The sequence below is a fragment of the Gossypium arboreum genome, chromosome 4 (genome assembly GCF_025698485.1).
Source record: "Gossypium arboreum isolate Shixiya-1 chromosome 4, ASM2569848v2, whole genome shotgun sequence".
Lineage (NCBI taxonomy): Eukaryota > Viridiplantae > Streptophyta > Magnoliopsida > Malvales > Malvaceae > Gossypium > Gossypium arboreum.
Genome location: NC_069073.1, coordinates 106223896 through 106248311, shown reverse-complemented (window position 1 = coordinate 106248311; position 24416 = coordinate 106223896). Strand labels below are relative to the sequence as shown.

The 24416-nt window shown below is 33.8% G+C and overlaps 2 protein-coding genes across 2 annotated transcripts; one reads left to right on the top strand and one right to left on the bottom strand.

Annotated features, from left to right (window-relative positions):
* Positions 1–15759: 15759 nt before the first annotated feature.
* On the bottom strand, positions 15760–17005 carry LOC108459298 (uncharacterized). Its single transcript, XM_017758645.1, has 4 exons — positions 16810–17005; positions 16551–16712; positions 16288–16373; positions 15760–16143 (listed from the first exon to the last, which is right to left on the bottom strand). Exons 1-4 carry the CDS (start codon positions 17003–17005, stop codon positions 15760–15762), a joined length of 828 nt encoding a protein of 275 aa, XP_017614134.1.
* Positions 17006–20582: 3577 nt separating this feature from the next.
* On the top strand, positions 20583–23930 carry LOC108459331 (probable LRR receptor-like serine/threonine-protein kinase At3g47570). The gene is made up of 2 exons (XM_017758686.2): positions 20583–23329; positions 23417–23930. Exons 1-2 carry the CDS (start codon positions 20677–20679, stop codon positions 23737–23739), a joined length of 2976 nt encoding a protein of 991 aa, XP_017614175.1. The 5' UTR covers positions 20583–20676; the 3' UTR covers positions 23740–23930.
* The last annotated feature ends 486 nt before the right edge of the window (positions 23931–24416 follow it).

The following is a 24416-nucleotide window of genomic DNA, read 5'->3' as shown; positions in this document are numbered from 1 at the left end:
ATATTATAAAAGAAATTATGTACCTAATTAATAATGTATTCTTTTGTGATTAATCGTATATAATTATATCATAGTTTCTACAATTTTGTCAACCACTATTAATTTTAGGACTAACGTTTATATGTTTTGTCAAAATGGTCCTAATTATATTTTAAACTTTTTGGTCATCAACCTTTGTTTTTTTTCCAAACTGTTTTTCTAACATATTTTATGAAATGACCATTAAAAATTTAACGGGATAATGTGGAATATTTTTAATAAGATGTAATTTATGACTTAGGTAACCCAATAAGATAATTACATGTGAAAATAATAAAATAAATAAATCATTTATGAAATTTAAACGATAACTCTTACTTTAAATAAAATAAATGTAATTATCTAAAAAAGTTACAAAATGAATGCATACTTTTGTTTATTGAGAGGTTTCAAAAGATAATTAATAAATCAAACCGAAAATACTGAATGTATACATTCATTTTAAAACTTTTTTAGATAATTACGTTTATTTTCTTTAAATTAAGAGTTATTTTTAACTTTATGAATTATTTATTTATTTTATTATTTTCACATGTAATTATTTTATAGAGTTATCTAAGTCATAAATTACATCTCATTAAAATATTCCACATACAAAATTCCACATAATCCCATTAACTTTTTTAACGGTAGTTTCATCAAATCTATTAAAGAAAACAATTTAAAAAAAGAATAAAGGTTGATGGTAAAAAAACTAAAAATACAATTAATACCATTTTGACAAAACATGTAAACGTTATCATTAAACCTTAATTTTACTACGGCTATTTATAAATCAATTAATATTATGCTATTTATTATATATTATTAATATTTATAAACAAATAAGTAGAAATGTTTAAATTAATTCAAATTGATTGAGTCTTAGCTTGATTGGCATGAATATTGTTGCCAATGCAAGAGGATGTGAGTTTAAGTGTATTGAAGCGTATTATCCTCCTATTTATGGGTTCAAGGGTAAATATGATCAAAATTTATAATGAGATTATTCAAAAAATTAAATTAATTCAATTTTCATTTAAAATATAATTAAAATAGGCATTGCTATAAGTTTATATCTAAATTGAAAACAAAAAAAAGGAAACTTAAAGCTTAAAAATTATGTACCTAATTAATATTTTTTTGACCACTTACCTTTTGAAAATTTTTATTTTAGATACCAAAATTTGAAAATTTATAATCTGGTCAAAACATTTTATGTTTTTCAAAAGTTATTTTATCAAAATTGGATCTTCGTTATTAATGGTTTCTTGATTTGGTACTTAAATTGATTATATGAGAGTTGGATGATCAAACAATAAAAATTTTAAAATTTATTTAATAATAACAATTATAACAATAATCTATAATTTTTTATAATTTAAAAAATAATTAATCATTGATATGGCATATGCGTAGACTAACAAACGTTAGCTTCTCCATCCATTTCGGGGTGTTTTGAAAAAAAACGATAGTTTAAGAATTAAAATATTCAATGATTTAATGTAACATAACTTGAAAAGAGAGAAAATTTAACCAACAATATCTTTGCCGGAAGCATTCAGTCTCTATAACCCAAATCAAAACCAAAAATTTAAGCTAATTTAGAACCCCATGTGATGACCTGATGGTTAAGGGTGTTCATCGCTTCAGGTGCGACGTGGGCTCAAGTCGCGCTAATTGCGTTAATTGTTTGGGCTTTGGCCTATTATTGTAATTCACCAAAAAAAACCTTGAAATTTAAGCTAATTTGCAAGACAATGGGTGATCTTTGGGGTAATCCATATCCGTCCAAATTAATCATTTGATAATTTTATTTTATAAATATAGAACTACAATTAAATTATGGTGAAACTCAACACTAGATTGGAAAGTTATGTCAGAAAAATGTAAATTTTAGTGATTAAAGTGTAAATTTTTTAAAGTTAGGTGACTTAAGTACAATTCTTCAAAAATAAAATGACCAAAAGGTGTAATATTTAAATTTAAAATTTTAATAGTATTTTTAATGTGTTTCAGTTTATAAATCTTTATGATGCCAACGTCTTCATATTAGAAAATGACAGCATTATAAAAGAAAATTATAAATTTTGACAGCATTATAAAAGAAAATTATAAATTTTAGTGATTAAATTGTAATTTTTTAAAGTTAGTTAATTTAATTATAAATTTTCAAAATAAAATGATCAAAATGTGTAATTTATTCAATTTAAATAATTAAATATTTAAATTTTAATAGTATATATAATGTGTTTTTGTATATATAAAAGGACTAAATTACCTAAAAAGGCTCATTTCCATGTATATTTACGGAAATGGGCCGATTACACCATTATTTATCGGAAAGGGCCGATTTTTACAAAATGCGCCTACGTGACCACGTTTTAGGGGAAAAAGCAAAAAAATCGCTCCCTTGGGGAAGCGCTTTTCACCACGTCAGCAAAACACGTCCACGTGGAAGCGTTTTGCTAACGTGGCGAAAAACGCTCCCTCAAGGGAGCGATTTTCTGGCTTTTTTAAATTCCAACGTGCAATTTTTTTTACCGTTGGGGGGTTCCAGCGGTCAAAAAAAAGAGTATAAACCCCCCCTCCTATTATTTCACACATAAATTCTTAACAATTTAGCAAAAAATCTTTACAATTTCTCCCTAAAGCTCTCAAATTTCTCATTAAATTTAAAAAAGCTCTTTATAATTAGTTATCTACTTTAATTTTTTTCTAAATTAGTACTATTTTTTTTATAATTTCAAAAATATTTGATCGTATTAGCAATGGCCGGGGAATTAATTCGTCTCGATCATAAACATATTTTCGTCAAACAAATGAAAATGGTAACGATTTATTTTAAACTTTGAATATTTTTAATATTTTTCATTTATGTAATTTTAATTAATTTTAATTTTTGAATATTATTTAATATTTTTTCATTTATGTAATTTTAATTAATTTTTATTTTATAAATTTTTATAATAGTCGTAGATCGGGTGTTACAATGTTGTATTTGTAACATGTCTGGTCCGTCATCACTGTTGATAGAAAATTACTTGAGGGAGGCGGGTTTTTGGCACGTAGTCACTATAGGCTAGGGGTGCAAGTTGGACCCGAAACTCATTAGCGTGTTAATAAAGAGGTAGAGACCGGAGACGCACACATTTCATCTTCCATGCGGAGAGTGTACTATCACTTTGGAGGACGTCCAGTTACAATTAGAATTACCGGTGGATGGAGTCGCACTCATCGAGTCCATTCAATCTGCTGATTGGGGAGCCATATGCTATGATCTTTTGGGTGCGATTCCGGATAATATTTATGGAGGTAGGATTGAGATGGGTTGATTACGAGACACATTCTCAGAGTCGGTGAATGATTCGATTGAATTAGAAAGAATACAATATGTTTGGGCATACATCCTTGAGATGATTGAAGGTTATCTGATGTAGAACTTGTCACGAAACTTCGTACATCTGAGGTGGTTGCTGAAACTCGTTGATTTTAGAGTAGCTGGAGAACTTAATTGGGGGTCTGCCGTGTTGGCAACATTGTACCGGGAGATGTGCGGGGCAACGCCACCAAATAAAGCCAAAATTAGAGGTTACTTATAACTACTACAATCATGGGCTCGGTTTCACTTTTCATTTTTACATCCTCGAGTGAACCACCCATATACATTCCCACTCATAACAAGGTAAAACTTTTATTTGATTTTACAATTATTCCATAGATTTAAAATAAAATTGTATGCTGAAAATTTATTTAATTAGGTGGAACTATCCGGCGAGTTATGTTGGAATACCTACCACTCTTGAAGATATACGGCTTCTATTAGACCAACAGTCGGAAGCGCAAGTAAGTATTAAATAATATATATAAATAATATATATATACATAAAATAGTCGTTTCATATTTAATATTTAGTATTTAGTATTTAGTATTATGTATATAACTAATATTTTTACCCCGTTCATATAGTTTCAATGGACACCATACTAGGATCTGACAATACGGGCAGTAATTCCGAAAGAATTCTTTCAAAATCCTAACATTTGTCAAGTTAAGGTCACATTGGTAAACAATTCTATTATCGAGATACACCAGAAGGATAGAGTGTTGCGACAATTTAGATTCCAACAACCGATTCTTGAGGAACCTGAGGTGCTCGATGAGTAGCACAAAATCGACTTACGGCTAACGAATATGAATTGGCCGTTATTCTGGTCAGAATATATCGAAATTTGAGGAAACTGATACGATCATATACCTGATTGCGAACCGATCATCGTCATAGAGTTAGCGTGCACCCTGGATTACATGCAATGGTTTAGGATCCATGGCAAGCCATATTTACTGCCGGAAGAGCAGAGCGTCAGCAAATCTGTGTAGAAAGGGAACAACGAGGCCCTTTAAATCTAAGGAGAAGCGATGATGGGATAGGCCCATCAACAGCGCCCACACAATCACCGGGCCCATCAACAACACCCACACAATCACAGGGCCCAATGCCTCAACTGACGGTACCCACATCACAGCCCTTACAGATTATGCTAGGTGCGTATCCTAGCCCTTCTATGTTTCCTTTTCCCAGTCCTATGCCAGGTTGGAATGCATTGCCCAGTGCATCTCTTTTTCCAATAACTCCGACTCAACCGATGAATAGGTCATCGTTACCGGAGGGATCGTATAGGGCACCGTCAGCGAGCTCATCTCATTACCATTCCCCATTGCCTTATGGGATTCAAACACCTCCGCCGTGGGTAATGCAAACACCTTCACATTATTTATTCTACCAAGGTGGTTCATCCTCCCAACACCCATAATTGGAGCGACCACAACCCCCGCCGGAGCAACCAATGAGAAATTCAACGCGTAATCGTTGTCCACCCTCATGTGGCACTGGTTCCAATCGGCATATATATTGATTTTTTAAAATATATTTGTAGAAGTTGTTTCTATATTGTTTCATTTAATAAAAAATAGTTATTTTTTATATTTTAATAGTAAATTAATTTTATAATTTTAATAAAATATAAGTTCTTTTGAATAAAATGGAATAGAAATAATGCAACATCGTTTCATTACAGCAATTATCAACTATTTTGGTTTGAACTTGATCAAATTGTATAACTTGGGGTCCTACACCATCCACACAACTTCTTTTGGTTCGTTCTTTCTCGGATATCTATATTATTACGTATTCTACTCGAGCAAGGTTGACCTTTTGGTTTGCGACGTAATTATCTATCCGGTAACAACTTAAACAGAGCAAGCGATATAGACAGCCACTTACGTTCATTTGGGACCAGTGGAAATACGTGTCTCCACATATTTTACATGTTTACTACTTTGTACACTTCATCAACACATCTCATGGGATCCAAACGGAGATTCTAACAAGCTGCAATTGCATGAACGCATGGATAACGAAATGCGTCAAACGTCCCACAATCGCAGGTCCTATTTATCAGGTGTACACGATATTGCCCGCCGGTGATACATTGGGTCGGCCTGTCAAACTCTGTCACACGAAACCATAGGTTGTCACGATCGTGACACACAGTGTACATTGTGTTGGCCCGTGCCTTCGCCTTGTTAATTTCTTGCAATACCTTCCGTAACCATACATAGCCTCCCTGCATTTGGCCTTTATAACTCGCTGCTCACTTTGGAAATAGTGTTGCCAAATAAAAATATATCTCTCGCACAATCGAGGTTATCGGTAAATGACGTGTTCCTTTTAGAATAAATTTATGCATTCAGCCAGGTTTGTAATGTCCCCCTACCCGAGACCGTTGCCGGAGTCAAGCAGGAGACATTACAAAACTTATCTTAACACTTAAATAGTTTTCGTAGTAAACTATCCATCTGCGTCACGGTCGCTAAAAAAATCATATCTCGAGTTAAGAAACTTGAAATCCAATTCCGTAAATTTTCCCTGAAACTATACTCATATATATACTTACTAATTTTTTTCTAGAATTTTTGGTCAGGCCAATTAGTACAGTTTATTAGAAGAAGTCTCCCCTGTTTCAGGGTTCGGCTACTCTGACCCTTATGCACTACGAATCAAATTTCTTCCTGTACAGAAATCCAATGACTATGAAATTTGTTTCAATTAAAAATAAACTCAATAAGGAATCCATACAAATAAAGTTTGAGTCCTAATTCTTAATACACAATTTATGGTGAATTTCTAAAGTCAGAACAGAGAATCCAGAAATTGTTCTAACCCTGTTTCACCAAAACGTAAATATCTCATAAAATACAACTCTTTTACCTATTTTGTTTCTTCCATATAAAAACAGATTCATTAAGCTTCAATTAAAAATTTTATTCATTATCTAATTCACTTTATACTATTTTTGGTATATTTTCAAAGTTGAACTACTGCTACTGTCCAAATCTGTTTTAGTATAAAATGTTGATAACTAAGTTTATAACATCTTCATTTCTTCTCTCTACAACATTTACCAACAATTCCTCTTATTACTCTTCACTTACATATCAAAACATACCATACTTAAGGTTTTGGTAACATTTACAAAACATACCAAAATATCACTTAACAACTTAGATACTTTCAAAATGACCAAAAGACATCCTAGGTACAATGCCATTTTCCAAAAAGATAGAAACTTCACCAATTTGAGTTCGGGATCGGCTTGTATGCTGAGTCCTTATACTTTCGTACCTAGCCTGCGCACGGAAACAAACCGTACACTGAGAATACTCTCAGTGGTATTTCTATAAACAATAGCTTAATCAACTTTAAAACATGGTAATTCAAACACATTATTGCTATTATTCAATATCAATCAGTACTTTAATAATCTTTACTTTATTTACCCTTATTAACATAACTCGGACACTGACGGATACACGGATCCAACCCACACTCCGGGATAAGCACATAGTGCTTCATCGGAACAAATCTGGAACTTTAACATTATAGTACACAAAGTACTTCATCGGAACAAATCCGGAACTTTAACAGTAGTCGACACATAGTGTCTCATCGACTCAATGTCGGAATATCCCAATACTTCCAATTCCTATGACATGTCAACTATATCCGACTAGCCCGACACTGCTAATAGGGTATTCAAAATCACATTCATTTCAATATGGTAAAAATACTTACCTCATTCACATTTTCATACAATATAAATATCAAATATAGCAATAACGATTAAGCTCGATTTATAGAAATACAAACCACTATTTATCGAATTTAATCGATATCTTCGTTCACTTTCTCTTTTCCCTTCTTTGATGACGTATCCGGTGCTACGTTTGCTACTAACAATCATTCAATTAAAAATATCAATATACTAATTCATAAAACACATTTTCACTTTCTATCAAACTTTTACAAAAATTCCAATTTCGTCCTTTTTCCATTACTAATCTTTTTTTCTTTAACTTATGCTTCATATTCTCTTTTAATCAACCCATTAACAATTTCTAACTCATAAAATTCATTATAAAACATAAATTTTGAGCTCTATTCAGCTTAATCCCTATTTAAACTTAACTTAGAATTCTTTTAATAAATCACTCAATTTATTCAACTAAATCAATATCTAAAAATTTTCTATTTTTCTTCATTTTAACCTCATACATGTAGAACTTTGAATTAGGCATCCATAAACATAAAAATCATAAGACAATGAGCTAAAACAACTTACCAATTAAACTTTAGGGCCTTAATCCTCAAATTTTCCTTTTCTATTTCTTTCTTTCTTTCCTTCTTTCTTTTCACGCTTGCTCTCTCGTAACTTTTCTATCTTTCTTTCTTTCTTTTTTTTTAACTTACTCATAAATCTATATTCAATATAATAATATTAATAATATAATATTATTCTAATAAAATAACTTAATCTATAAGAAAAACTACTTTAACACATTTAATATCTTTACCAACTATTACACATGTTATTCAATATTAACACACATGTCACTTAGGGTCTAATTGCTAGATTAGTCCCTTTATTAATCTTTAATCTATAATTAAACTTTTATACCGTATGCAATTTAGTCCTTTAAACTAAATTCAAGCTACTTCACTTAATTAAACACTAAATAACCATTCAACTATAATTCATAAATATTTCTAATAAATATTCATGAATTAATTTCACGGAAACAGTACTCAAGACTCAATTTCTAATACCATAACTTTCGGTTCATTACAATTCTCTCCCCCTTAATAAATTTCGTCCTCGAAATTTACCTGAAAAGAGATGGGGGTATTGAGATCTCATCGTTTCTTCCGGTTCCCACGTAGCTTCTTCAACACTGTGACTTCGCCATAGCACTTTTACTAAAGGAATACGTTTATTACGTAATTCTTTTACCTCTCGTGCTAGAATCTCAACTGGTTCTTCTTCATACGATAAGTCAGGTCGAATCTCTACATTCTCGGTAGTAATAACATGTGAAGGATCTGATCGATATCTTCTTAGCATAGAAACATGGAAGACATCGTGCATTTTCTGTAGTTCAGGAGGTAAGGCCAATCGATACGCTACTAGTCCAATTCTCTCAATAACTCCGTAAGGCCCAATAAAACGAGGAGTTAATTTTCCTTTTTGACCAAATCTTAGAATTTTCTTCCAAGGTGAAACCTTTAAAAATACTCTATCCCCGACTGAGTATTCAATATCCCGTCGTTTCAAATCTGTATACGATTTCTGTCTATCAAAAGCAGTTTTCAATCTTTCTCAAATTTTCTTAATCAGATTTTCTGCTTCTTGAACCAATTCAGTCCAATCATCTTCTTCTCATTCGATTCATCCAACATACGGGTGATCGGCATTTTCGTCCATACAAAGCCTCATACGGTGCCATCTCAGATACTTGATCGAAACTATTATTATATACAAATTCGCTAATGACAAATAATATTCCAGTTAGACTCAAAATCAATCATACTGAGCTCGAAGCATATTTTCTAAAATTTGTATTACCTGCTCAGATTGACCATCGATCGTGGATGAAAAGTCGTACTAAAATGAAGTCGAGTACCGAAAGATTCATGTAATTGCTTCCAAAACCTTGACGTAAACCTTGGATCTCTGTTAGAAATTATTGATTTTGGAATACCATGTAATCTAATAATTTCCCAAACATAAACCTCAGCAAGTTTCTTTAACGACTAATCGGTTCTCACAGCTAAGAAATGAGCTGACTTCGTAAGTCGATCAGCTATTACCCAAATAGCATTCTTTTTACTTGTAAACATCGGTAATCCCGTCACAAAGTCCATCGTTATTCGGTCCCATTTCCATTCAGAAATATTGATGGGTTGAAGTAATCCCGATGGAACTTGATGTTCTGCCTTCACTCGTTAACAAGTCAAACACTTTGCCACATATTCAGTTATATCCTTTTTCATTCCCGACCACCAATACAATTCACGCAAATCACGATACATTTTCATACCTCCAGGATGAAATGCAAATGGACTATTATGAGCTTCTCGAAGAATTAACTCTTTCAACTCAGAATTATTCGGAATGCAAAGTCGATTCTGAAATCTTAGACAGCCATTTCCATCAATGCTAAAATTTTCTGTTGTACCATTCCGAATCATCTCTCTTTTCTTTAACAACTTATCATCTTCTAATTGTGCTGATCTGATTCGATCAAACATTACTGGCTTTATTCTTAATTCACCAAAAGGCTTCCATCTTCATGATACTAAGTTGTGCAAACATTGCTCGTAATTCAATCGCAGCTTTTCTACTCAGTGCGTCGGCTACTACATTAGCCTTCCCTGGATGATAGTCTATGACACAATCATAGTCTTTTAGGAGCTCTATCCAACGCCTTTGTCTCAGATTCAATTCTTTTTGCGAAAGCAGATACTTCAAACTTTTATGATCCAGATAAACATAGCACTTTTCACCATAAAGATAGTGCCTCCAAATCTTCAAGGCAAAATTACAATTGCTAATTCAAAATCATGAGTTGGATAGTTGCGTTCATGCGGTTTCGATTGCCGTGAAGCATAAGCAATGACTTTCCGCTTCGCATCAAGACACATCCCATCCACTCAATGAAGCATCACATACACTACAAAATCTCTTTCGATTCGGTAAAGTCAACACCGTGCCTCTGGTAACATTCATTTTAATGCTTCAAAACTTTTCGACATTGCTCATTCCAAACAAATGGAATATTCTTCAGTAGTAGCTTGGTCATCGGTAAGGCTATCTTTGAAAATCCGTTGACGAATCTTCGATAGTAACCACCAATCCGAGAAAACTTCGTACCTCGATACATTCTTAGGAACTTTCCACCTAATAACCGCTTCAATCTTCTTTGGATCCACTCTAATTCCTTCCACGATACGACATGACCAAGAAACACAACTTCTGATAACCAGAATTCACACTTGCTCAATTTTCCGTACAATTACTTTTCTCGTAGTATTTGCAAAACAATCTGGAGATGTTGCTCATGATCTTTTTCTGACTTGGAATACACCAAAATATCGTCGATAAAAACTACTACGAACTGATCCAAGTATGGCTGAAAAATCCGATTCATAAGATCCATAAAAGTAGCAGGGGCATTTGTCAGTCCAAATGGCATTACTAAGAATTCATAATGCCCATACCTCGTATGGAATGCCGTCTTCAATATGTCACACTCTTTTACTTTCAACTGATAGTATCCCGACCTCAGATCAATCTTTGAAAATACGAAAGCTCCTTTCAGTTGATCAAACAAATCATCTATTCGGGGAAGTGGATACTTGTTCTTGACAGTCAATTTGTTGAGTTGTCGATAATCAATGTACAACCGCATCGACCCATCTTTCTTCTTAACAAATAACATTGGAGCTCCCCATGATGATGTACTAGGTCGTATAAAACCTCTATCCAATAAGTCTTGTAACTGTACTTTTAATTCCTTTAGCTCAGTAGGTGCCATACGGTACGGAGGTATCGATACCGGATCTGTACCTGGGTAGACTTCAATCACAAATTCTACTTCTCGATCAGGGGGTAATCTAGGTAATTCCTCAGGGAATACATCAGAAAATTCACATACAAATCAATTTTACTATATCGACTTTCAACTTAATCCGAATTAATCACATATGCTAAGAAAGCATTACAACCTCGATAAAGAAGCTTGCTAGCTTTAATGGCCGAAACAATACGAATTGATCCACTAGTCCGAATACCATTTACTTCAATTCTATCTTCACTTTCATTCTGAACAATAAACTTCTTCTTATAACAGTCTAAAATCACTCCATATTCTGATAACCAGTCCATTCCCAAAATAACATCAAAGTCGCCAAATGGCATAATCAATAGATCAACAGGGAATATTCTATCTTGAATCATTAACGAACATCTTCAACATATATGGTTCACTAAAGTAGTTTGTCCCAGTGGACTAGACACTTCTATCATAACTTTAGACAATTCAAACTCTAATTTTTTTGTCTCAACTACTTTCGTATTAACATATGAATGTGATGACCCAGGGTCTATTAAAGCATGAACGGGTGCTGAATTCAATAAGAATATATCTGTCACCACATCGTGAGCATCTTTCTCTTCTCGAGTCCTCACAACATACGCTCGAATGGAGCTCTAGCTTCGATTGTTGTGTAGCACTCTCACTAGTTCTTCTAGTACCACCTCTAGCAAACGAACTACTTGGCCGATCCCCTACCTCGAAAGCAAATTCAGATCTTTGCACTCATCGCTTGTTGTTCCGGATATCTTTGGGCAATCTTTAATAAAGTGATCGGTAGCCCCACAACGGAAACAACCTCCAGTCAACTTTCTACATTCTTCTTTGTGTCGGTTTCCACAATGCTCACATATTGGAATTTTAGTATTCTGAACTGGACTTCGGATACTGCCAGTAGACACAGTAGTCTGTCTTTTCCGACCTCGATCACTTCTTTCCGATCGAGAACTAAATCTCCAATTACCTCGTGATTCCTTTGACCGCTTAGGCTGCGGACTTGAACTAACCATTCCGGGACGTTTTTCAGTCGAATGAGCAACTTCAGACTTTTTATCCCTTCCGAGAATTTGTTCAATCATCTTAGCTCTTTCCATTAAATCCGCAAACTCAGTGATTCTAAGAGGCATCAACTGTAGTCTAAATTCATCACGTAATCCTCTTAAAAATCTTTTACATCGGTCGGCTTCAGTCGGTACAAACTCAGTGGCATATCTGCTCAATCTCAGAAATTCTCGTTCATAATCCACTATAAGCATCTCACCTTGTTTCAGTGTTAAGAACTCTTGTCTTTTGTCCTCTATGTACATTTCTCCCAAATACTTATTTTGAAACTCTTTTTGAAAGAAGTCCCAACTTATATGTTCCTCAAGTACATTCCGAATCACTGATTCCCACCATACTAAAGCTTCCTCTTGCAGTAATGAGACAACACACACTAAGCTTTCTTGTGGTGTACATTCAAGTTGCTTCAGAACTCTCTTTGTAGTCTTTAACCAATTTTCAGCAGTAGTCGAATCAATTCCCTTTGCACCCAAAAATTCTGTAGCTCCATATTTTCTCAATTCTTTAATTGGAGCTCTTCTGGTAGTAGGGATAGAGGACGTAGCAAGCATAGTACCTACCACTTTTTGAAGGGCATCGGCGATTATTCTAAAGACTTCAGTATTATCACTTCCAACATTCGGTTGATTTCCTACTGGATTCACACTTGGAGTTGCAGACTCCAATTCATTCACATTATATGGTTCATCATCCTCACTATACATCTCTTGATCAGTATCCTCAATGCTTTTATCAGGCATTCTTAATGCTATAAAACAAAAATATTCAATAAACATATCAGCATCCAATCCCAACTCAAATTTGACTCAGTAATGGCATGTACCTCTAGATTCACATTGACATTCGATTTAGTCCTAGAACCTACTAAACCTAATTAGCTCTGATACCAATCAATATTGTAACGTCCCCCTACCCGAGACCGTTGCCGGAGTCAAGCAGGAGACATTACAAAACTTATCTTAGCACTTAAACAGTTTTTGTAATAAACTATCCATCTGCATCACGGTCGCTAAAAAAATCATATCTCGAGTTACGAAACTCGAAATCCAATTCTGTAAATTTTCCCTGAAACTAGACTCATATATCTAATTATTAATTTTTTTCTAGAATTTTTGGTCAGGCCAATTAGTACAGTTTATTAGAAGAAGTCTCCCCTGTTTCAGGGTTCGGCTACTCTGACCCTTGTGCACTACGAATCAAATTTCTTCCTGTACAGAAATCCAATGACTATGCCATTTGTTTCAATTAAAAATAAACTCAATAAGGAATCCATACAAATAAAGTTTGAGTCCTAATTCTTAATACACAATTTATGGTGAATTTCTAAAGTCAGAACATAGAATCTAGAAATTGTTCTAACCCTGTTTCACCAAAACGTAAATATCTCATAAAATAAAACTCTTTTACCTATTTTGTTTCTTCCATATAAAAACAGATTCATTAAGCTTCAATTAAAAATTTTATTCATTATCTAATTCACTTTATACTATTTTTGGTATATTTTCAAAGTTGGACTACCGCTACTGTCCAAATCTGTTTTAGTATAAAATGTTGATAACTAAGTTTATAACATCTTCATTTCTTCTCTCTACAACATTTACCAACAATTCCTCTTATTACTCTTCACTAACATATCAAAACATACCATACTTAAGGTTTTGGTAACATTTACAAAACATACCAAAATATCACTTAACAACTTAGATACTTTCAAAATGACCAAAAGCCATCCTAGGTACAATGCCATTTTCCAAAAAGATAGAAACTTCACCAATTTGAGTTCGAGGATCGGCTTGTATGTTTGAGTCCTTATACTTTCGTACCTAGCTGCGCACGAAACAAACCGCATAATCGAGAATACTCTCAGTGGTATTTCTATAAACAATAGCTTAATCAACTTTAAAACATGGTAATTCAAACACATTATTGCTATTATTCAATATCAATCATACTTTAATAATCTTTACTTTATTTACCCTTATTAACATAACTTTCGGACAATCGACGGATACACGAATCCAACCCACACTCGGGATAAGCACATAGTGCTTCGTCGAACAAATCCGAACTTTAACATTATAGTACACAAAGTACTTCATCGGAACAAATCTGGAACTTTAACGAAGAGTCGACACATAGTGTCTCATCGACTCAATGTCGAATATCCCAATACTTCCAATTCCTATGACATGTCAACTATATCCGACTAGCCCGACAATCGCTAATAGGGTATTCAAAATCACATTCATTTCAATATGGTAAAAATACTTACCTCATTCACATTTTCATACAATATAAATATCAAATATAGCAATAACGATTAAGCTCGGTTTATAGAAATACAAACCACTATTTATCAAATTTAATCGATATCTTCGTTCACTTTCTATTTTCCCTTCTTTGATGGCGTATCCGGTGCTACGTTTGCTACTAACAATCATTCAATTAAAAATATCAATATACTAATTCATAAAACACATTTTCACTTTCTATCAAACTTTTACAAAAATTCCAATTTCATCCTTTTCCATTACTAATCTTTTTTCTTTAACTTAAGCTTCATATTCTCTTTTAATCAACCCATTAACAATTTCTAACTCATAAAATTCATTATAAAATATAAATTTTGAGCTCTATTCAACTTAATCCCTATTTAAACTTAACTTAGAATTCTTTTAATAAATCACTCAATTTATTCAACTAAATCAATATCTAAAAATTTTCTATTTTCTTCATTTTAACCTCATACATGTAGAACTTTGAATTAGGCATCCATAAACATAAAAATCATAAGAAAATGAGCTAAAACAACTTACCAATTAAACTTTAGGGCCTTAATCCTCAAATTTTCCTTTTCTATTTCTTTCTTTCTTTCCTTCTTTCTTTCTCACGTTTGCTCTCTGTAACTTTTCTATCTTTCTTTCTTTCTTTTTTTTTAACTTACTCATAAATCTATATTCAATATAATAATATTAATAATATAATATTATTCTAATAAAATAACTTAATCTATAAGAAAACTACTTTAACACATTTAATATCTTTACCAACTATTACACATGTTATTCAATATTAACACACACATGTCACTTAGGGTCTAATTGCTAGATTAGTCCCTTTATTAATCTTTAATCTATAATTAAACTTTTATACCGTATGCAATTTAGTCCTTTAAACTAAATTCAAGCTACTTCACTTAATTAAACACTAAATAACCATTCAACTATAATTCATAAATATTTCTAATAAATATTCATGAATTAATTTCACGGAAACAGTACTCAAGACTCAATTTCCGATACCGTAACTTTCGGTTCATTACAAGGTTTGTGGTTATATGACCATATTGTAAGCCGTCATTGTATGCTTATGTCCACTATACGTTGGGTATGTTACAGAGGTAGTCTGCTCCTTGATCATTAACTGAACGCAAAATCCCCAACATCTCATGAAAACGGTCCTTATTGATCTTGTACCCTGCCAATATAAGTTGATAGTGAAAATTACATACCAATATTCCATTCAGAATAAATTGAATATTACAATCGAAAGTATATTAATAGAGATTAAATACCTATATTGGTCACTTCTTTTCGTTTAGTCGTAGACCGATATTACCCGTAATAATTGGACGCAACGTGCCTTAGACAATAACGATGGTGTGTGTGATCTCATAGGCTTCCATGTCACTCAATTGCGGCTAGTATTCTAATACCCCGATCCAATATAATGCAGATATCAGGTTGGGGGCGTACATGCCTTCTTAACCTAGAAAGAAAGAAATCCCAATCATCAGCTGACTCCCCATGTGTTATTGCAAACACAATTGGAAGGATTCTCCTACCGCCATCCTGTACCACAACTAGCAATAGCAGATGGGTATATCCACCATACATAAATGTACCATCAATTTGTACCAATGGCTTGTAGTACACAAATGCGTCTCGACATTGCTTAAAGCTCCAGAACAGACGTTTGAACATTTGGCATCCACGAAGCAATCGGTCGTTGTAGTACGCAGGGACCGTTTCAAACTCTGTCATGCAACCTGAGACGTACCTCTCTAGCACCTGACACCATTGTCAAAACTCATTATATGAAGCGTCCCACCCATTATGCATCTTTTCCAACGCCTTTTGCTTAGCTATCCAAGCCTTGCAGTAAGAGGGCGTGTACCTCATTTGGCTATGAATACTAGCAATTATGCATGACACAGAAGTCCTGGGATCCGCCTTCAAAATTAGTAGTATTAAACTAGCTATCATGCCTAAATCCATCTTGGGATGATTTTGTGAAACACCTGTCAAGGAAGTATGTTAAATAATGCAAATTAAGTAATAACGTTATTATTCAAAACCCTAAACACCCAGTGATACTGTACTGGCAACACAAGTATGTGGACCTTTATACTTTTTTATCTCCCACAAACTTGTCTTTTTCCTTAAAAAATCCATTATTATTTTCCATGAACATTTACCGTCTTGCATTGCACACTTGGCCTCAAACTTCTCGGATTTAAATTTAACCACGTTGTAATTAACCCCGTGATTGATGCTACGTTGTTTCAAAGCTCCAAGAAAACTATCCTTACTGGAAAACTTCTTACCAACTTCCAAATCACCCGAATCCAATGTCGAACCTGTACAGTCACGTATTCTGTATGGTAGATCTGAAAACTCCAACGCATCATCTACCGATATATCGACATTATGTATGTGGGCTAGAGGCGAGTACGCCTTGAATCGGATCTTCTTCTTCTTCATCTAAACCCCCTTCAACGTCTTCAGGTTCGGATGGAACAAGCTCTGGTTCAGAAAATAATGCAACTTCTACACCATTGGGGTCGGCCTCTTGAGGTGGATCCACATTGAACTTATCATCCAACCCACCATCATCTGCAACGTACGAGGTCCCCTCGTCGGTGGACGTCATAGGGAGTACATTATCTCTTCTTGTGGTCATTTCGTAACGTCCCCAATCATATATAGATTACCAACCACTAGAAGTTGATGTTGTTCCCTAACACGTATTTCCAGCATTGAACATCAACCCATCGATGTGCATGTCTCATCCACTAACTAAGTGTCGTGCATGAGTTGTGTTTTCCATACTGCCACCAAACAAGGACGTTTCTGTGTTCTGCCTCCCACTAACAGAGTTTCGGCTAAGGGTCGTGTATTCCTCTCAAACAATAGTTAATGTTGAATTTGCAAATGTTTCATTTGGCGATAAAAATTAAACATATAACTCAAGATAGGGTGATTCACTAGCGAGATGAGTCTGCACCATCGCCTCAAAGCTACGGACACCTTTGATATCAAATAAGTCATATGTCACGGGATCAATCGAAGCACAAAATCGATACTTCATAGAAGAAAACCTACTTGGCGTTGTTTCGAAGATTTTTCACTTAATTCTTTTACGAAATTCTGTAAAATCTATACTCTGGTTAAAAGCCATTCGCACTGTGTTCTTTGATAAAAAAACAACGTCATTCTCTATGTCACAGACCTTACCACCATAGTAAATAACAACACTAATACATTCACTCATCTTCAATTTCTATTCTGCTTAGCCTCTCTAATTTTTCTTGTTGATATTTATGCAACCTGAGAATGATATTCCTAAGGCCAAGCATGAGCTACTATAGAAAAAGAGCGTTCGCGTGGGAGCTTTTTTTAGAAATTTTACTGACATTGCATCCTGCTTGAAGTGTTTTTGACACTATTTGTTCAGAAACGTCTTCTCAAAATTATTTTTTCAGGAACAACTATAGCAAAAGAGCGTCCACGTGGGAGCTTTTTCTGTATTTTTGCTGACAGTGCATCCTGCTTACAGCATTTTTGACACTATTTGTTCAGAAACGTCTTTTCAAAATTATGTTTTCATGGTAAAAATAGTCAATTTTGTTAAAAAAATAAACATAATGTTATTTTAAAAAACTAAACCCTAATTTAATTAATTTTAACCCTAAACCCTAATTTAATTTATTTAAAATCTTAGAACCCTAATTTAATTAATTTTAAACAAAAATATAAACCTTAATTTAATAAACCCGAAATGCTAATTTAATTTATTTTAAACCCTAACTTAATTTATTTAAAATCCTAACTTACTTAATCTATTTAAAAATATAAACCCTAATTTAATAAATCCTAAACCCTAATTTAATTTATTTAAAATAGTAACTTAATTTATTTAAAATCCTAGAACCCTAATTTACTTAATCTATTTAAAACCATAAACCTTAAGCCCTAATTTATTTAAAACCCTAACTTAATTTATTTAAAACCATTAACCCTAATTTAAATAATTTTTATAAAATAACACTAAATCCTTATTTATTTTTAAAAACTATTAAAATTTTAAAACCCTAACTTGTTTTAACAAAAACCTAAATACTAAACGCTAACTTATTTTACCAAAATCCTAACCCTAAAAACCCTAAAAACCCCATAGGGACTAAACATGCAAATATCCCTAACATCTAAAAACACGGAGAAAATTGCTCCCTTGAGGAAGCGTTTTTCACCACGTCAGCAAAACGCTTCCACGTAAGCACATTTTAGGTTGATGTGGCAAAAACGCTTCCTCAAAGGAGCGATTTCCTGGCTTTTCCCCTAAAACGTGGCCACGTAGGCGCTTTTAGTAAAAATTGGCCCTTTCCGGTAAATAATAGTATAATTGGTCCATTTCCGTAAATATGCATGGAAAAGGGTTTTTTTTAAGTAATTTAGTCATATAAAAGATGATTATTTAAAATTTAAAATTTTAACACGGAATTTTATGTATATATATTAAAGTTAAATATTTTAAAAGACTATTTGATTAATCATGTTTAACAATTTTAGAGTTGGTTGAGATTTATATGTTAATGTGTGTTAAATCCATAAAAAATAATATTTTTATGTTTAAATAATAGTATAGGGAGTAGGATTGATCCCACAGAGATTGGAATATCTAAAATTGTTGTTTGGCTCAACCAGATTGCGTCTAGCTAGTTATCATGCTCACGACATGTGACTCTTGTGCAAAAATACAAAAGAGAAATTTAAATTTGATAAAAGTAGAAATAATAAATATAATTGAAATCAGAATAAGAGTAAAAATAAGCAGAAACAAAATTTAATTAAGTAAACCGATATAATAAAATTAAATAATAAAAAACCAAATAGAATACTTAAAACTAGCCTTTTTTTTACAAATTCAGGTTTCTAATTTAATTCATATATTGGACAAATTATCATATATAACATAAAATTTCTCTATCGATTCTTTCTAATCAAACTTTCTAATTTGTTATTATACTCCCAAAAAGTAGAAAGAACTCATTTAAGATTTAATCAAAATAAGCAGACTAAACATGTAAATTAGACTGTTATCATATACAAAAAATATTTATATATTATATTAAAAGAAGATGCGTACGAAAATATAGAAAGATGGTGGTGAATTTAAATATGTTAAAATATATTATTTTTTATTTATGAATTAAAATAGAATTATAAATTATTGTAAAAGAATAGGTTTAAAAAGAGAAAAGAAAAAGAAAACCATTGGTTGGTTGGAATATGGATTTTGAGGAACAATGGATGTCCACTTAAATAGAAAATATCCTATTTAATGCAAGCAGCTATATCTGACTGACCAAATGTCCCATATTTGAGTTAATAAAATATATAACCCACCATCCATAATGTCGGTTGGTAATCATTTCTTGAAAACTTGCGTATTCTAGAGTGAAGAGAAATAAAAAGAAATCATTTTATCTATCTTTTCGAACTGGGACTCCATTCATCCATGTCAACCATTGACTTTAAATACCGGAAATTTTGACAACCCACTCAAAGTTTGAACGCAATATGGCTTCTCGTTGAAAGTCTTCAATCATGGTTGTGAAATCGTAATCGAATTGTTCAAAAGTCTCAGCTGGATCTTTTCCTGCAAAAAATAACCTCTGGGTTCACGTGAAATTTCCTCACTACTTTTACTATATACCTTGTTAAATTTATATGCATATATAAATCCGATTAAGGGAGATTACAATGTGACTTCGAGGGTGAACACCCATTACTTAGAAACCAAATATTGAAGTTGAAAGAATATTTGAAACAACTTGACTTAGAGAGGATAATCTGCATTTTTATTTTTGAAATTACAGACAACATCCTTATTTAATTATTATTATTATTATTTTTTTAAAAGTAAATGGCGAAAAGACTCATAAAAGTTATTTCCATTCTTAAAAACATAGTTATGGTAAATAACCTACAACCTTTGCCTCATATATAGATAAATCTAACTCCATTTAAAGGACATCAACATGCAGGCAAATACGTTCAAATCAATGATGTGAGTTATTATTCACATTCTTATAAGAAAAGATTGATTGTGATGGTGACAAATAATTAAAACCCCAAATTCAACGGTTTTCTTGTGGCCTAGAGTCAGCACTGTTTACTATCAACCTGGCTTGATTTGCAGTAACCATAAGCAACTACTTAAATATATACTTACGTCAGAAACTTCAGTATTTCAATTACTTGAAATTTGTTATAAACCCATCCTCCACCTCAATGTAGCCAAGCCTAAAGTAAACAGAAATGTCCACAAAAACCATCATTCTGATTCTCATCTGCCTCACTTTCCATCCACTGCTGGGTGGTTCCCAAGGCTTGCCAAGGTTCAACAACAATACGGACCAGGAATCGCTTCTTGTATTCAAGTCTCGGATAACTGATGATCCTCTTGGGGTTCTTGAGACGTGGAATCCCAGTTCTTCCTTGTGCAACTGGACTAGTGTAAATTGTAATGTCACTAAACAGAGAGTTACAAGTATCAACCTTGAAAACCTTGGCCTTGTGGGTACTATTGCTCCTCACATTGGTAACCTTTCTTTTCTTAGCTACCTCAACCTTCAAAACAACAGTTTTTCTGGAAGCCTTCCACAAGAAATTGGTCAGCTTTTCCGATTGAGAACACTCATTCTAGCTTCTAATCGAATTCGAGGAACAATACCGGCATCGTTAAGTTTATGTTCAAAGTTGTCTTATCTTGATCTGTCAATCAACATACTCGAAGGAACCATTCCAAACGAATTAGGTGCACTTTCAGAGCTTGAAGATGTATCCTTCATGCAAAATTTTCTCACAGGTCCTATTCCATCTTCTTTTGGGAATCTCTCTTCTTTGTCAAATCTAATTCTGAGGTCAAACAGCTTGAAAGGGCCTATACCAGAAGGGTTGGGTCGCCTTCCCTTCTTAATCAATCTTCAAATTGGCCTTAACAATATCTCTGGTGAAATCCCATGTTCATTATTCAATAGTTCCTCGTTGATTGTCATAGCCATGGCTGTTAATAGACTCACTGGTACCCTTCCCCGAGATACGTTTACTAATCTAACCAGCTTAACCACCTTTTTCGTGGGAGGGAATCTCTTGTCTGGTCGCATACCACCATCCATAGGCAATGCTTCAAGCTTAACTCGAGTTGATCTCGCAAACAACAGTTTCAGTGGCCAAATCCCATGGCTAGGGAACCTGCCAAACATTCAAATATTGAGCTTACAGAGTAATCAACTGGTTAATGATGGAGCGGGTGGCATGGATTTCCTAGCTTCTTTGGCAAACTCTACCCAACTTCAAGTATTCTCCGTGGCGGAAAACCAGCTTACTGGTAAGCTTCCATCTTCCATAGGCAACCTCTCTAGACAACTTTCATTGTTGGTGATGAACAACAACTTTTTCCACGGAAGCTTGCCAGGAGAAATAAGCAATTTGGTCAACTTAACCCTGATTGCTTTCGAACACAATTCCTTAACCGGCACCATTCCACCTTCAATAGGAACTTTGCCAAACCTGCAGTACATTTTCTTACACGAAAACAAGTTCTCAGGAAAGGTACCAGAGTCTCTTGGAAACTTGACCTATTTAGCTGAAGTTCATCTAAGCAACAATCTTTTAGAAGGGACCATTCCTTCAAGCTTGGGAAACTGTCAGCGTCTTCAGTTGCTAGACCTGTCAGTGAACTTGCTTAATGGTACTATACCCGGTGATATATTTGGAATCCCAGGTTTGGGAAAGGTCTTGAATCTCTCTTTCAATTCTTTAAGCGGATTTGTTCCTTCCGAAGTAGGTGATCTAAATATGGTTCAAGCGATAGACTTGGCAAGTAATCAATTATCAGGAGATATACCAGTTACCATTGGAGATTGTTCAAGCCTTTTGTACTTGAATATGTCTAGAAATTCGTTTCAGGGATCCATACCAAATTCTCTAGACAAATTGAAAGCGATAGAGTATATTGACCTCTCTTCCAACAACCTCACTGGTAACATCTCGGCTTCTTTAGAATCTTTGAAGTTCTTGCAAGTTTTAAACCTGTCCAGGAACCAACTATCAGGGGAGGTTCCAAAAGGAGGGATTTTCGAGAATTCAACAGCCGTTTCTCTGTCGGGGAATCTCAAGCTTTGTGGTGGAGTACCTAATCTAGGACTACCTAAATGTGATTCTAATGAAAAAAAGTCGGGTGGTTCAAAGTTGAAAATTGTACTAGCAGCGACGTTTGCTTCGGTTGCATTCATCATCATCGTTTCCATGCTAGTCTTTTGGTTAGTAAGAAAGAAAGATTCTGACCTCCGTGCGGTTAATGAGAAGGCTAACTCACCGGAGATGTATCCAATGTGTAGACAACACGATCTCAAATTAGCTACCCGGAATTTCAGTCCAGAGTATATGATTGGAGAGGGTAGCTTTGGATCAGTTTATAAGGGTGTTTTTGAGGATGGAAGTTTGGCAGCTATCAAGGTCTTCAAAATGGGGCAACATGGAGCTTCCAAGAGCTTTATAGCTGAATGTGAGGCTCTTCGAAGTATCCGGCACCGGAACCTTGTTAAAATCATAAGCGTATGTTCAGCAGGCGATTTCAAGGCTTTAGTCCTTAAGTTCATGCCAAATGGAAACTTGGAACAATTGCTTCACCCAAGAATTGAAGACTGTGAGGTTGAAAAAGTTGTTGACATGAACCAGAGGTTGAAGATAGCTCAAGATGTTGCCTTAGCACTAGAGTATTTGCATCATGATTGCGAAAGCCCCGTTGTGCACTGTGATCTTAAGCCGAGTAACGTTCTCCTGGATGAAGTGATGTCAGCTCATGTCGGCGATTTTGGACTTGCAAGAATCCTACTTAAAAACTCACCTAATGCTCATCTTAGTATCTCCGTAGGACTAAAAGGTTCAATTGGCTACATGGCTCCAGGTATTGTTTTTTATACTCCTTTTTACATTTTTTTTTGGTATTTTTTTTTCAAAGCCATCTTAGAACTGATCTTATCCAGCAATGCAGAATATGGCATGGGTGCGGGGGTCTCAACGCGAGGCGATGTCTACAGTTTTGGAATATTGATCCTTGAGATGTTTACAAGGAAAAGACCCATAGACCATCTGTTCAGTGGGGATATGGATTTGCAAAAATGGGTTTCAATGCATCTTCCTGATCATATTTATGATATTGTGGATAATGAACTTAAGGCAAAAGAATGGCAGGCAGAACATGATGACGGCATGGCCAGAATATTAAATATTGGGTTGATGTGTGCAAGGAAATCGCCTGAAGAACGACCAACAATGAGAGAGGTCTCTGTAATGATAAAAAAATGTCTAGTCTAAGCTTATCAGAGTAATTTAGTGTATAATTGATGTAATTTGCATGAATTAGTAATACGCAAACAATGGGTCGTCTTCCTCGTCATAAAAAAAGAGAGTCGAAAACAGTGTTAAAAGTCAACTTTATTGTGTTTAGATTTATTTCCTTCTCTTGCTTAATTTCTTATTTACATAAACACAAACTGGTTGTCTAATATCTATACTACTATATATATATAAAGGAAGGACTAAAGGCATTCCTTACATCACACCTTACACGACACCTGATTAATATCAATTTACACTTATTTAATATTAATTGTTTTCTTTTTTCTTAAATGAATATAGGGGAGCCTGGCTTCAACTATTTCAACTTTAGTTTTTATATTTTTAAAATTAGTATATGATTTGCCCTCTCAAAATAAAAATAAAATTTATCCTTTAAAATATATAAAATGTAAACTTTCATTTTACAATCATAACAATATAAAACCCTAATTCGTAAGCTTCAAAAAGTTTGGCTAATGTTTCTATATATTACATGCTTCCTATCCAATATTCCAATGTCAATTATTTTCTTTTCTTTTCTAGATGAGAAGGTAATGGCCAATTATAAATTCTAATCCTCTATTTCTACATGATAGTTGTTCAGTACTCCAAACCAAAACAAATTATTTTCTTTTTACTTTTTTTCTTTTTGA

Bases quoted from the DNA above. Each gene is read 5' to 3' on its own strand.
- LOC108459331 (XM_017758686.2), top strand. From the start codon at position 20,677: ATGTCCACAAAAACCATCATTCTGATTCTCATCTGCCTCACTTTCCAT. The intron at 23,330-23,416 runs GTATTGTTTTTT...CCAGCAATGCAG, and splicing joins AATTGGCTACATGGCTCCAG to AATATGGCATGGGTGCGGGG.
- LOC108459298 (XM_017758645.1), bottom strand. From the start codon at position 17,005: ATGACGTCCACCGACGAGGGGACCTCGTACGTTGCAGATGATGGTGGG. The intron at 16,374-16,550 runs GTAAATGTTCAT...CTTCCTTGACAG, and splicing joins CAAGTGTGCAATGCAAGACG to GTGTTTCACAAAATCATCCC. The intron at 16,144-16,287 runs GTGTCATGCATA...CAATGGTGTCAG, and splicing joins AGGCGGATCCCAGGACTTCT to GTGCTAGAGAGGTACGTCTC.